The sequence below is a fragment of the Gymnoscopelus microlampas genome (assembly GCF_963454915.1).
Source record: "Gymnoscopelus microlampas genome assembly, chromosome: 9".
NCBI lineage: Eukaryota > Metazoa > Chordata > Actinopteri > Myctophiformes > Myctophidae > Gymnoscopelus > Gymnoscopelus microlampas.
In genome coordinates, this window is record NC_139946.1 from 45,389,132 (window position 1) to 45,405,220 (window position 16,089).

A 16,089-nucleotide genomic window follows, 5' to 3' on the forward strand; every position below is an offset into this window, starting at 1 on the left:
TTTTCAGTGTGCAGACTTTATTATTTCTTATATATATATCCACTGTTGGTCCTGCACCTGCCGTCCAGTGGATGTGCCAGTTTTATTGTTTCTATAAATGATATAGGCTCTATGCACAGCAGCCATATTGTGAAGACATTCACAGGTGTTGCCTATGATACTAATAAAGGCTCTGTTCCATTCTGCTCAAACAGAGGTCAGGGTGTTGTTGTGCATGTTGGCTCACTGGAAACACTCTGCTACACAAATCCACCTTGCACTAACATATATGGCCTGCTGCGCCGCCAAGTGGCTCTAAAATGTGGGTCCAGGGACCCTCATGGTTCCTTAAGGGGTTTCCAAATGGCCCCTTACGAGTGTGTAACTCTGAGAGTGTACAAATGGAACCAAATTATTTGGTTCCATTTGTACACTCTCAGAGTTATGGGGGTCGTGGAAATTGAAAAATCTGAGAACCACTGTGCTACACTAAATGGAACAGAGCCTTAGTATCTTTGGTAACACCTGTGAATGTATTCACAATATGGCTGCTGTCCATAGAGCCTATTCCCCCCAGAGTATAGAAAATACTCTTTAGTCTAGCGGTTAAGATGTTGGCTTCCCAAGTGGGAGACCAAGGTTCAAATCCCGGCCAAATCATATTTAGGATAAAAGTAGTCAAGTTGATCCCCCTGGAACCCCCTCAAGGACCCCTGGGGGTCCCCGGACACCACTTTGAGAACCATGATTTAGACAATTTAGCATCAACATACACACTCACACACTTGCACACGCGTACACACACACGCGCACACACGCACACACACACACACACACACACGCGCACACACACACACACACACGCACACACGCACACACGCACACACGCACGCACACGCACACGCACGCATACATACACACAGAGAGAGACAGTAAAAAGTCCAGCCTTTCAACCCTTGTAAGTGGCTGTAGCAAGATTTTTATTTTCCATATAACTTACTGTACAATAAAATAAATGAAATCTACCATTAGTTTTTGGATACGATGTGGTGAAAAGGGTAAACAGCGGACCCTTTGCGGCCGTTCAACCGATTCTGGGAGACCTCGGCATGGGACCTCATCTCGGAGCTGTATAGCGGAGTGAGCATTATATTATACCTCTATGGAGTGAAAGGTTCTTAATGTGACCCAATACAACAGCACTACAACACACCACTGGTTTAACTCATTCAGTGCCTGACTTATATCTGGCAGTTTGGCTCTGAGTGCCAGAGCCAAAAATATATAGTAAAAAAAAAAGTGCTTAGGAAGCGAGATACAGCCTTTTTCAGTAAGATGTTAAACAAGAAGTGAAATGGAGCAGCAAATCTTCAAATCATGATATCTTGGGTTCTGAACATTAAAAAAAAAGAAAAAACATTTTTTAGATTTTTCTTTTTTTTTCATGACGTCGGCGACGTCATTGGCACTGAATGAGTTAACTATGTATGCCAGTGTTATGCCTATATATAGGCTAGATCCTTGATGTTCGGTCAGTAGGCTATGACATCATATTGATGACATCAAGGATCTCCAGACGTCAGTCTGAAAATGATCATGGGTAGTCTAGCTGACAATGAGTACAACAGGTATTGCACTAGGTGTACAGTATAGGAGTGAGAAGCCTATGTTTGTCCTTCACATAACTTGAGAATCATTCAACCAATCGACTTCAGACTTGGTGTGTGTATTGCTGATTACCAAATGGAGTACAGTATTGAGTGTGGTCGGCATAATTCTTGGGGTTTTGCCCAAATATGGAGAAAACTGACATAGTACTGATGTCATAAAAAGTGCTCTGCTCTGACAATGGGTACTGCACTAGTTATTATTAAGGTATAAAACACTTAGATTCTTTCACAGTCATGTGCATTATAAAGTCACAATTGTGTCGGTTTTCACCCTATATTGTTCTTGGAAGCCTTACATTACATTTTCTTTGACTAAATACATTTTAAATGAAAGCATCGATAGGATGTCCAGAGTGATGAATTTCTTAGGAGGACTATTGGGAGGGCAACCAGAGGAGCCACAGCCATCGGAAGCAGAAGAGACAATCCAGAAGCTGTGTGAACAGGTGGCCTCTTCTACACTCCTGCAGGACCGAAGGGATGCAGTCAGGGCACTCAAGTCCCTCTCAAAGACATATCGGGAAGAGGTTGGCAAACAGGCAATGGAGCACCTGGTCCATGTAATGCAAACTGACCAGTTTGATTCTGAGATCCTCGGCTATGCCTTGGCCACATTACAGAACATCATCTGCAATGATGAGGAGGAAGAGCCAGATGAGAACACTCGGAAGCAGAGAGAAGACCTGGTGATGAAGTTCATCCAGGACTCTAAGAATGTGACCCTGGTGCTGACGCTGTTGAACGAGTTTGACTTCCACGTGCGGTGGCCAGGTGTGAAGCTGTTGACAGCCCTCCTCAAGCACCAGTGTGCTCAGGTGCAAGGCATTATCCTGGTCAGCCACTTGGGTGTTTCCAGGTTAATGGATTTATTGCAAGACTCCAGGGAAGTCATCCGCAATGATGTCTTGCTGTTGCTTCGGCAGCTGACCAAAAATAACACTGCCATTCAGAAGATTGTCGCGTTTCAGAACGCTTTTGAACACCTTCTAGACATCATCACAGAGGAAGGCAGCAGCGATGGAGGTATCGTAGTGGAGGACTGCCTGCAGCTCCTTCTCAACCTGCTGAAGAACAACAACTCCAACCAGAACTTCTTCAAGGAGGGCTACTACATCCAGAGGATGACACCATGGTTTGAGGTCGGTGAAGATTACTCAGGTTGGTCCGTCCAGAAGGTCACTATCCTCCACCTCATGCTGCAGTTGGTACGAGTCATGGTATCTCCAGTAAACTATCCAGGAGCTGACACGGCCAGCTGTCAGAAGTCAATGTTCCAGTCTGGTTTACTGCAGCAGCTCTGCACCGTCATCATGGCCACCACTCGTGTACCAGTCGACATCCGTACACAGACCATCAACACTGTGTCAGAGGTCATTCGTGGGTCACAGCTCAACCAGGACTACTTTGCTTCTGTCAATGTTCCTATTCCCTCTAACGCACCAAGACCAGCCATTACGTGGCTTACGTACATGGTGATAGGACAGGAGCCGTTTGAGCTGCGGTGTGCAGCTCTTTACTTCTTCCAGTGTTTCTTGTACAAGAACCAGAAGGGCCAGGGGGAGATCGTGGCCACACTGCTGCAGCCCTCCTCCACCACCGCTGAGGCCAACATCCCTGCAGGCCGGCTGCTGTGCGCGGGCCTGTTATCGGCTGATTCCCTGTCTAACTGGTTTGCTGCCGTGGCCCTGGCCCACGCCCTGCAGGGCAATCTCACCCAGAAGGAACAGCTTCTCCGGGTGCAACTGGCCACCAGCCTGGGCAAGCCAGTGTGCCTCCTGCAGCAGTGCACTAATATCCTCTCTCAGGGCGGTAAAGTGCAGACCAGGGTGGGCCTCCTCATGCTGCTGTGTACATGGATCAGCAACTGTCCAATTGCCGTCAAACACTTCCTGCAAAACCAGGTAAACGTTCCCTTCCTGCTGGGTCAGATCTCAGAAAACTCAGAGAATGAGAGGCTGGTGGAGGGCCTGTGTGCACTGCTGCTGGGCATCTGCATCTACTACAATGACAACTCACTGAAGAACTACACCAAGGAGAAGCTGAAGCAGCTCATTGAGATGCGCATCGGGAAGGAGAATTTTGTGGAGAAGCTTGGCTACGTCACCAAACACGAACTGTACCCAAGAGCAACCCAGAGACCACAGCCTGTCCCCCCATCTCCAGAACAGATGTTGTTGGACCATGAGTTCACCAAGCTGATCAGAGAACTGGAGGATGTAATAATTAAAGCAGTGCTCAAGTCCAGTGAGGAGGAGGAGACGTTGGCGCAGTACAAAGAGCTCATCGGAAAACAGGAAGCCAAGCTAGCCAAAGCAGCCGAACTGGAGAGCCGATTAGCCGCACAGACATCTGAGACAGAAAAACTTAAAGTGGAGGTGAGACGCCTCTCAGAGGGCAGGGCGGGGCTGGAGAAGCAGCTGTCCTCGGCCACAATGTCTGTTGCCATCCTACAGACGGAAAAGTCCAAGCAGGATGAGAAAATACAAGGCCTCAAGCTATGCCTTAAAGACATAGACAAAGACATATTGACAAAGGAAGAGGCCGTACAGCTCATAGCCACGATGCAAAAGTTTATTTAAAAAGAAGCCAACGTTTCGACAGTAAAGTCTTCCTCAGGGTTTAAAAGAGAATGAATGCACACATCACTTATAAAGGGACTGGGACAAAGGTGAACTCATAACATGGGATGTAGCTGAGAGGGAATTCATAGAAATCGTGCACTTGGTGACAAGTTTATTATTTTTGGCGTGGTGTTAGGTATGGGCATAAGGTTTTCAAAAACCATCGCAAGCGAGTTGGGCTCGCCCCTTAGTGGTCTGTTTGCAATGAATCCAATATTAGATAGGTATGGTTGAAACCCCAAATAATTGATAGAAGAGATTTCAATGGATTCTGTTACGATTGGGTATGCTAATAACATACTACAAATTTAGGAAAATCAAACTTCTGGAAAGGCATCATTTTCAAGATGGCGTCCACGATGGCAGGCCGGAGCTTAAAATGCCTACAAGCTGGGAATAAATAAATAAAGTGTCAAATGATTGTACGCACAAAAGCCTCTATCCGTCTTGTCAAACTTGAGTGGAGATATTTGGTCACAACAGTAACAGAGTAAATGCAGTTGGTTCAGGGTCTCTCCCCTTTAAGAGAGTGGCGTAGTCACTTTGATTTATCCAAAAGTATTATTAGTGTCCATCTGGTCACATATTCATAATCATGTTTCTCCTCTGTTTTCTGGACTGGTTGTTAGACGTCAGAACTCTAGTAGAGAAACTACACTCACTTCCACCAATGGTGATTGTTTTGTCCCAAGCGCAAGACCTCATTTGGACATTCTGCCTTTTCAGTAAAGGCCACTGATCTAAAATTGAGACTGATGCCAATGCTTTTAACTGAGGAACCAAAACAACAATGCTCACATGATTAGATGTTGACTAGTGATTTTAATCCCTGTACTCTGATTGGCTTTCAGATTATAGGTATATGTCTTTTTTTATTCTATTCAGAAAAGCCTCTTATCGAAATTAGCTGAAATTAGCTTGTGCTATAACACTCAAGCAATTGCATAATGATTGTGATGTCCATGTCAAATAAATAAACCTTCATTCAACATGGCTCGCACTCCGTCATATTTTCACCTTCAGTAGAATCTTCATTCAAACTCTATAATGTTCGGCTTCTTCAGGAATCACGGGAACGATTGAATTGCTTTATTCTTTTTAAACATTAAAGTTTTAAAAGTTTAGTTTTATACTAGAAGTCAATGAGGAGGTAATTAATTCCATATTTGGAAGTTAATATGATGTGCAGTATGTGTACTGTATATACAGTATATATATTATACTGTATGTGTATGTATGTATGTTTATAAGGTAGTACTTCTCATTTTCAAGGCCCAGAGGGACCGAAACATGTCAATTTGAATAAAACTGATGCTGCTGAGCAAGAGCAGAGAACAGGACTTTTGTTCATGAATGTTTGTTCATGATTCCTTCATTTGTCACTGTCCAACACACCTGCATCTGAAGTGGATGTGTGAATATTTTCTTTGCAAAGTACTTCCCATTTTGAAATCGTGTTGTTCTTCTGGCTAAGTGGTATATACTGTAGGGGCCATAGATCCAGTGCATAAATGTATTTAAATTCTGCCTTTCTTTATTTTTGGTAACCCTGATGAAGGCTTTGTCAGTTGAAATGTGTTTGTTTCATTATCAAAGGTTGTTAGTGTTTCATGCTGAGGTCTTTCCTTTTTCTACTCTGGTGTTTGAGCACCTCTGCTGAGCTGTGAAGTTGAGGTTGGTTTCCTTTCTCTTAGTGCGTGTGAATGGACAAATGCATTCTGAGAAACTTTATAGCAGTTTACTGAGGTCTACCACACACACGAACATTATCCTGCCACCCACGTCAACAACAAGCCCCCCGCCCCTCACATAGACACACAAGTTACACTTGCACAGTTTCTCTCTCTCTCTCTCTCACTCACACACACACGCACGTACACACATGCGTGTTGTAATAACACAATACAAGTGCAATGTGGCATGTACTGCTCAGTGTACACAATTCAACAAGTGCAGTTAATTTTTATACTACATATTTGACCTCTATATTTTATACTGCAATCGTATATAATTTCTATCTTTTATATCCTTATCTTCATTTTATTTTTTTCAGAACTGCTCTGTAAGTAGTTCAGTCATTATTCAGTGTAGTGCACCAACTTCACCAAGACAGATTCCTCATGTGTAAAGATACGTGGCATTCTGATTACTTTCATTTCTATCATGATGTTGCCTACTACAGTACATTTGCCTACAACTACATTTTTCAACTTTAATTTTCTTTAATAAATCAGTGCTATTGAACACCCTTTACGTCTGCCTGTGCGTTTTACAAATATTGAACCAATGAAAAGTATTAAAAAAGCACTTCTGACTAAACCTCCTAACTCCATTGGATCCTCAAACTGTCGGACAAAACTCCGGATTGTGGAATTAGGTGGTTTGTCCCCCATTGATTAGAATGACATCCACATTAACGGTGAAAAACCTCCTAACTCCACATGAGCTGTATTTGGGTAAAGTGATGATAATATAAGGACACATTCCAGTATCTGACAATGTATAAAGTCACCATACCGACTTTGATGAGGCAGTTTTGTGTTGTTCTAAAACATGTTTTTTTTTTAATTTCCTGAAAAGTTAATATTTTGGACATAGCTGGTTTCTGCCCGACAGCAGATAGAAGAAATGTCTTAGTTGTACTGTAGCTTATATACAGTATAAGAGTAATACTGGAGGATAAAACAATTTATCTTGGATATTTATAAATTGGTCTTTAAAGAAGATTTTTTTTTATTGAAATGCTTAAGAAAATACAGCAAGACAAGTAAAGCATTTTAAACAATCTAAACAGCATAATAGTTTAGATATAATCGTCCTCCCTCTCTAGAACCCCACTGAAATACAGCTTCCAATATGATTCACACTGGTGTGAATGAATGTATTAAGCAAATACAGCACCCACACACATTTTTCACTGTGAGACAGTGAAAAATGTGTGAATGATAAAATACAGAGACCTTTATCAAATATTATTATTAGCATTATTATTACCACCACTACTACTACTACAACTAATACTAATAGATAATAATAAAAAAATATATATATAATAAAAATAATAATAATGATAATAATAATAATAATAATAGTTAGAGATTACATTTAAATAACAAAGTAATCTACTCTAGTAATCTAGTAATCTAATTGGCTCTTAACCTGTGGGTCGGGATCCCCAGGGGGGTCCCCAGATGATTTGGGGGGGGGTCCCCAGATGACAGTGAAGTGACAATATTAAGGACTTTTAAGAAAAGGAAAAAAGTCCATTACTGCAGCAAACAAACTATACTATAAAACCTGGTCAAACATTGGCCAAATTATCAAATAATATAAGAAAGAGGCAAACATTTTGAAAATAGCCAATCTCTAAGCTCACAATGTATCTGTGGAACTGAGTCAAACTAAAAGCAATGCCTCGACTCCTACAATTCCAAGTGCTTGTCAGGGTGTGGTGTGCCCAGTTCAAATATGATTATTTTGGGGGGTCCCCAGTTCAAATATGATTATGTTGGGGTGTTCCCAGTTCAAATATGATTATGTTGGGGGGTCCCCAGTTCAAATATGATTATGTTGGGGGGTTCCCAGTTCAAATATGATTATGTTGTGGGGTCCCCCGCAGTGTTGGCAGGTCTGCTTGTTATAATTTCCCCCCAAGATTGTATTTGAAAATAGCAGATCTACAAGCTCACAACGCGTCACATCGCGGCGCGTTGTGAGCTTGTAGATCGGCTATTTTCAAATAACTGATGTTTAAAGTGCACATGTGGCCCATAGTTGCTTCTTTTGGGCTTGTTTTCCAAGACCTAGTTGCTTGTTTCTCTCACAGAATCTGGCAACACTTATTTTGGGAGTGTCACGGCCTGAAAAGGTTGAGAGCCACTGCTCTGTTTGATATAGACAGAGCTAATGTAAAGAGACTTGATTATTCCTGTCCTGGCGGTGTTGTCAGATCCTGGTGTAGCCAGCTCTCTGCCTCTCTCTGACTATGAGAAAGGTCGTCAGAGAGATCATGAAGATGCCGGCCACCGATGCCCCCACCACGATGGGAATGACACGCTTGTTGAAGTCAGCCCAGCACTCCACCACTGATGAGAGGAAGAGGAAGTGAGAGAGGAGGGGGGGGGGGGGTTTATATGTTTGGTAACACTTTACTTAAAGGTCGGCTCTATAATGCATTATAATCACATTTGTAATTCATTATAATGTGCTTATTAAGGCATTATAACACTCGTTATAAATGTTTATAACTACAGTTAGTCATGAAGTGTCTTGTCATGCATAATTATAAACATTTATAACGAGTGTTATGAAGCATTATAAGTGCATTTTAATGCATTATAAATGCGATTATAATGCCGACCTTTAAGTAAAGTGTTACCTGGTAGTTATAATGTGCTGTTCCACTGAGTTTATAATGCATTATGACCAGCACTTGTAAATTATGTTATTATAAGTTATAATAGTTCATAAACCTTGTTATAAATTGTTATGCATAATTATAAACATGTATAACAAGTGTAATAATGCCTTATAAGTGCATTATTAATGCATTAAAATGTGGTTCTAACACATTATAGACCCAACTTCAATATAAAGTATTTTCTCACTTTACAAGTATTCTTTCATTTAAACATCTCAAACAAGGTGAGCAGTGTATTCTTTCTTATGTTTTGGCAATCATGTTATAAAAGCAATAATACACTCTTGGAGGCTATAGGGACAGAGCTCACCACAGCCAAAAGAGCAGTCAGCTCATCTTGCTCATAATTATTATTCTCACCTGGTCCATAATGTTCCTTGGGGATGTTGCAGGCCTGGATCTGGAGAGGAACTAGCTTGATTTTCAAGCTTGAAGACATGTCAAGCTCAACCTGTGAGTTGCACTTGTAGCTCATGCCACAGGAGGTCTTGAACAGCATTTGATAGTCCATCACACCTGCATAATCCTTGGCTACAGTAGAGGCAAAAAAAGAGAAGGAATGTTAATGTTCATCTTCTTTAGTCCCTGGTTTCTTACAATTTTCACATAAAATGTCAACCATATTATCATGGATCTATAGCTGAGGTTATGAAGCAGTTTGATTTCTGCAGATCCTATTCATCTCCAACTTACTTTCACAGTCTTTGCAGGCAGGTTTAGGCTTGATGTGAGCATTCATCTTGGTTACATAGGAAACATTCCCCTCCTATAAGGATAAAATGGTAGTTTATGCTTCTATCACAGTTGGTCACATGACTCAATGATTTCACATTTTCCTTTATTTGCCATGCCACTATGCTAATAGAGTTGTAGTTGCTTATGAGGAAAGATATAATATGACATATTCTCAGTGGTGGAAAAAGTACTCAAAAGTTTTGCTTAAGTAAAAGTATAAATACTGCAATGTAGAAATACTCTGTTAAGTAAAAGTCTGGAATTCAAAATGTACCTGAGTAAAAGTATGAAAGTATTGGCATCAAAATGTACTTCAAGTACCAAAAGTAAAAGTACTCATTATGCAGAATGTCCCATTTCAAGTTTTCAAATGTATATATATATTTTTTAAATAGCCAATCTACAAGCTCACAATGTGTCGCATCGCAACGCATTGTGAGCTTGTAGATCTGCTATTTTCAAATGGCTGAAATGGATATAGGGGTTAATGTATGTTTTGTAATAATAATCAAAATCTACAAAGTAACTAGTAACTAAAGTCTTCAAATAATTGTAGTGAAGTAAAAGTACGATATTACAAAATTGTACTTAAATACAGTACTTGAGTACATGTACTTGGTTAGTTTCCACCACTGCATATTATTATTAGTAAACTGTTGTTAAGCGTTCAGTGACTGTACAGTAGGGATATGCGCGGCGCCGGTATGTTAAATGATGTGTACCTTTTTGAAGTGGAACACCAGCGTGGCAGCTTCGTCGGGCAAGGTGAGAATAAGGACTGCAGTGTCATTGACACAGGAGCCGCTGGTTGTGACATTTTTAGGGACCACATTGTAGTACAAGGACTTCTAAAAGCACAAATAGAATTTATATTAGTGTTAATAGAGCTTTTCCTGGTTTAGTCAACTATGTATAAAACAAACGAAACAGCAATATAATTCATTATAATTCAGTATAAGTATTGTAAAGGCTAATATGTTTGCTTGACCAAACTCTTCATGAGCATCTATATAGTCTGTGCCTTAGCATCGGTTGAGATTCACTGTGGTAATTCACTATCCACATAATTATGGCTTTCCTGCTACACTAGAATATGAAATAATATGTTTCTCTTTTTTCTTTCAAGCTCATGTAAGTTCTAAATGGAATTAATCTCAAAGACAGGGTTAACCATAAATATCTCTTTTGAGCCAGGACCATTAAAGAAAGATAGTGGGGCTTGTAATATTGAAATCTCCATCCGTTGCTTTTTCCAGTCTATAAAAACATTGAGATAATTGTATTTACTTCTATGAACATTTTAAGCAAGCACACACACACACACACACACACACACACACACACACACACACACACACACACACACACACACACACACACACACACACACACACACACACACACACACACACACACACACACACACACACACACACACACACACACACACACACACACACACACACACAGACAGACAGACAGACAGACAGACAGAGACAGACAGACAGACAGACACACACAACCTCGTTCTAACCTTGTTCTCAATGACGATGTACTTTATCCCCATGGTAGCTTCCACGCAGGGTTTACCAGCTTTGTTCACGGCATAGGTCTCTTCAAACACAACAGATAAAATAGATCAATATACATCATATCATATAATCACAAGGAGCAGGCCTATATAGCCATGCTGTGGTTGGTGTGTATTACCTATAAGAGGAGTTGATTCAGAGGGCTGCAGGACAGGTTGGAAGCTCATCAGGCCATCAGTGGCCTGGTGGTCAGCGTCTAGATCATGGTGAATGGAGCTGTCATCACTGAGGTCAGTGTAGATGGAACCTGATGGACAGGAAGACGGTCAATATTCATTATTCGGATCCCCAGCAGTGTTGATTTAGTCGACTAAAACTGTGACGAAAAATGTTGGTCGACTACCTTTTTTCACTGACGAAAACGAAATAAAAACAAAATGAAAACTAAGCCACGATGACTAAAACTAAGACTAAATATATTGACAATTCTGTCAACAAATAAAAACTAGACTAAAATGTTAGGGAGGGACGAGTGGAGAAGAGATCCAGTAGAACTAAAAGACGACTCATGTTATGTTTGGTTGCACTCGGGTGTTGCACTCTGAAAATAGCAGATCTACAAGCTCACAACGAGTCGCTCTGCGACGCGTTGTGACCTTGTAGATTGGCTAATTTCAGCATGCAACCCAGTGTAAAATCAGCCATTACGACAAAATACATTTTAGTAGACTAAATCAAATGTAGATTTAGTCGACTAAAACTAGACAAAAACTAAAACATTTCAGATGACTAAAAATACTGTATGACTAAAACTAAATGGAATTTTATTCAAAAGACTATGACTAAAACTAAATCAACACTGGTCCCCAGTTTATCATGTTTTAGGTACAGTTGATACAGTAATATATAGTTTGGAAACACCTGCAGCACCATGTGAGTTAATGCTGGTGTTGCTGGCCGGGCTGGAAGCTGTCATCACTGCCATGTTGCCTGTAGAGAGAAGAAGGTTTGATATGAGTGTGTGTCTGTGACTGCCACGTTGCTTGGGGGGGGGCTAAATACTTTAGGTATCACTGAGTGAGTAGGAGGAAGCCACAACAGAATAAAGTCACACCACACTTACTCCCATATCTACTTCCTTCCTTCTGTGATCTGTTAGAGCACAATGACACCACTGAACATTTAACAACTGGAGACCAATCTAATGAAACTTATAGAGTGTTCATTGGTCACTAAGTGGGTCAATGATTGTTTGAATAGAAGCATGAACCTTTGTTCCTTTTTCTCTGTTTCTCTACAGCAGCTCTTCCTGATGCAGCATTCAAGCCTCACACACACACACACACACACACACACACACACACACGACGGGTGGGCTTTGTTTGTTCTTCAGACGATATCCGTTTCTCACTTCTACCACAGCTCTGCATGATGAATTCACCCCACCTCCCCCACACACACATACATGCACACACACAAGACCAGAGGGAGTGTTCAATACATTTACTCAAGTACAGTACTTAAGTACGATTTTGAGGTATTCTTAGTGTTCAGTACTTTTATTCTACTCCGTTACATCTCAGACACAAATATTGGACTTTTTACTCCCCTACAATTATGTGAAAACGTAAGTTACTATAGTTACTTTGTAGATTTTGGTTATTATTACAAAACATACATTAGCCACTTCAGCTCTATATACATTTCGGCCATTTGAAAATAGCCGATCTACAAGCTCACAATGCGTCGCATGGCGACGCATTGTGAGCTTGTAGATCTGCTATTTTCAATAGATGTTTGTTTGTACATTTTATATATTTGAAAACTTGTGAAATGGGACACTCTGCATAATGAGTACTTTCTACTTTTGGTACTTTAAGTACATTTTGACTTCAATACCTTTTACTTTTACTCAAGTACATTTTTTGAGTGAGTTTCACTTTCAAGTAAATTTTTAATTCCGGAGTTTTACTTAACAGGGTATTTCTACATTGCAGTTTTGATACTTTTAAGTAAAACGTTTGAGTACTTTTTCCACCACTGCGTAAAATATCGATAAATCTGCAAATCCCCGTATGGTCGGTCAGCAGTTGGGATCTCCATATACGGGCAATTGGGCATAAAACGGACACACACAGTTATGGGTATAAGAGGGTCCCAGGCAGACAGATAAAGAGCTATGCCCATAAAAGGGACACAGACGGGTACAACAGGTCTCACACAACTGGTACAACGGATATTGTATAACTGGAGAGGGATAAGTTCCCAAAGGGTATCGTTCCCTACAATCGTTCCCAAACTATTGTTCCCAACAATCGTTTCCAACACGCATCGTTCCCAACAGGCGTCGGCCAAGGCCTTCTATAAATTACACACAGTTCTGTGTGCATGTGTGTGTATCTGTCCTTCCCGCATCACTTTGGTAGCATTTCACTCAAAGTGGTGTCTAAGTACTCCACAGGTATGCTACACACCTGAGGAAAATTGGCATTTAGCTAATATTTACTACATTAATTTAATATTATATAATATGAATTAATTAATTAATGAATACCTTTATTTTTAACATGTTAAAATTAGACAACAAAGTCAACAAATATATATATTTTTAAATGCAATATAATAAAAATACAAAACAAAAACAAGCCTCACAGGCAACAACAAACAATACTATAATTCTACATGTTCGAAAAGGAGTGGGATGAAGTATAAAACGTATCTAATCCTACCCCTTCATTCTTCCATGTATACACTATACACATACATACGGCATATAAATACATATAAACACAAATAAAATGATCTACAATTATAATATACACCATACTACACTCCTTGTGCATTATATTCAAATGCTTAGAAAACGTATAGATTGTTAATGTAACTCTTCCTCCCTATACCTCATAAAAATACATTCTTTATGTATTTTTTGAACATCAAAGGCCAAGGTTCCTATCAAAATGCTCATGAATCTCTCAGCGATAATGTACAACTTTCTCAAGGATATAACACAACTTCATTACAAATTAAAAGGATAATGTATTTTATAATGAAGCCCGTACAGCCCGTAAGTAAAATACTTTATCCATTAAGTGTAATAATGAATCCATTTGTAACCCAGAAGGTTACATCGTAACACTCTCAGTCAGAGTTATATGAGCACTGAGGATTTCAGTGTGGTTTCCCAAGACACACATGTATCTTTGTTTCAGTTAATAGCTATAGGTGATGAACTGATGAGAATAACTGACTCATCTCATCTAGTGAGGCATCTTTTTCCACCACAGTTTATCTCATCTCATAGTAACAGAATAAGAAATAAGACCGTGGACAGATTAGTAGCTTTGCTTCATAATGTTGCCTACACACGCATACACAAACGCCCACACACGCACACACACACACACACTGTCTATATTCTAAGTAAAGAGAAAGCATGGTCTCAGGCAATCTGCTGTGTTCTAATGAAACTTCTATACTTACGGTACATTTTATACCGTACATTCTTAACTGTGTGCTGATAAAGTTCCTAGCGTTGGGCCATAATTGCTCTCTATGAACAACACTGACTGACTCTCAATCAGTCGCCGGCACTTTTTAAAACTTCATCTCTATACCTGCTGCATTGGGTCTGCATTGTGCCTCTTTGGGATTTTCATAATCTGAGATCAACTGGGTTTTGAATATTGTAATGTAAGCTATGACGACTTAGCACCTCGGCTTAACTAAAAGCACAGTATAGAATGCTATTGGAAATAAATAAGGATAAGTCAACCACCAAACAGGGGGAGCACTTTTAATTTGAACTCGGTACTGTTTTATTATCAGGCACTTGACGAAGGACTGACCTAATTAATGATCTGTTACTCTGATGTCTAATTGGAGAAAAAGAGCAGTAAAGAATATAAACTTCTGTATCTTGCTTTTCCTGTTTTTTTGTTGTTGTTTTCTTTCCCCCTTTTTACTATATTCTATGTCAATGTTTTGTTGCCCGTTTCCTTTTGTCTTATTTTGTCTTATTTAGTTTTTGTCTCTGTTTTGTGTTTTTCCCTATGTTGTATTTTGTGTTGTCTCTGTAGTCGATATGACTACATCACTGTGGTGTCCACATGAAAAAAAAAGTATAACAAAAAATAATATTGTAATCAGGTTCAACTTACCAAGCATAATAGTTGCCATGAAGATTAAAGACCATCCGCCTCTGGCACTGTGTGCCATCTTTGCCCTAGAATAGTTGAGGCTTGTTGGCCTGAGCGGTAGTCTGGTGATGTGAAGCTCAGTGTGTCTACATATATACCTAAACGTGTCACGCAGGAGGAAGTGAAGCTTCAGCGGAAGAGGCAGACAGAGAGCTGATCTGCCTCTCTCAGGCTTGACAACTGTGGAGGATGTTATCATGACATTTTTGGTCAGAAGTCGATGCTTCTGATGAAAGAGAGGGAACATCTATCACTCCTCTCGCAAACCGTGATTGCCTTGTAACAAACAAAGGATCAAAATCTAGACAGTAATTGCTCTGCTTCAGTTATGGGTTAATTGTACCTAGGCATGGGACAATATGAAAATGACATGTCACAATTATCCTGGCCAAAATATTTGATTCACGGTCATGCCAATACTCATCAAAATGTCCTTAAAACTGCACTGAAACATACTGGGAGAGAAAGCATAAAAACACCTCTTCAGCTCAAAAATGTCACTTTTTGCTTACAAAGTAAGGGTACTTGCTTGTCTTGCTTGACTGTTCCTACTGAAGCTGTATACAGTAGAAGGATGTGGTGTTGTTTATATACAGTAACGTACTTTGGCAGCTACTGATAAAACTGATAATATGCCAAGCATATACGTACAGTACATTGTACGTATGCTGATCTATTTTTATTATCATATTAGTATGAAACTACTGACTCTTTTTTCATCTATTTTTTTCTCTATTTCTCCGTCTTTTTTTCTTTGTTTTTCTTATTATTACCTATGCTGCTATATTGTCTGTAGGAAGCCATACAAAAACAAGTTTACTCTTAGGTGCCTGTGCACAAGATGTAACAATAAAGAACCTTGGAATCACTTTAACTTTAAAATATTTGTATTGCATCATACTATTCACTTTTTCCGGCTTTAATTGTTCTCAG

At 39.9% G+C, this 16,089-nt stretch overlaps 2 protein-coding genes across 2 annotated transcripts; one reads left to right on the forward strand and one right to left on the reverse strand.

Moving 5' to 3' along the window:
* Positions 1-2,005: 2,005 nt before the first annotated feature.
* LOC311051553 (general vesicular transport factor p115-like) lies at positions 2,006-4,228 on the forward strand (the record flags this gene model as incomplete). The annotated part of the gene is made up of 1 exon (XM_084066132.1): positions 2,006-4,228. The coding sequence occupies one exon, from the start codon at positions 2,006-2,008 to the stop codon at positions 4,226-4,228; it is 2,223 nt and encodes a 740-aa protein (XP_083922258.1).
* A 2,758-nt stretch (positions 4,229-6,986) lies between these two features.
* On the reverse strand, positions 6,987-15,209 carry lamp3 (lysosomal associated membrane protein 3). The gene is made up of 9 exons (XM_084066653.1): positions 15,118-15,209; positions 11,879-11,947; positions 11,136-11,264; positions 10,960-11,039; positions 10,148-10,273; positions 9,384-9,456; positions 9,051-9,221; positions 8,210-8,355; positions 6,987-7,873 (listed from the first exon to the last, which is right to left on the reverse strand). Exons 1-8 carry the CDS (start codon positions 15,173-15,175, stop codon positions 8,216-8,218), a joined length of 846 nt encoding a protein of 281 aa, XP_083922779.1. The 5' UTR covers positions 15,176-15,209; the 3' UTR covers positions 6,987-7,873; positions 8,210-8,215.
* Between the last annotated feature and the right edge of the window lie 880 nt (positions 15,210-16,089).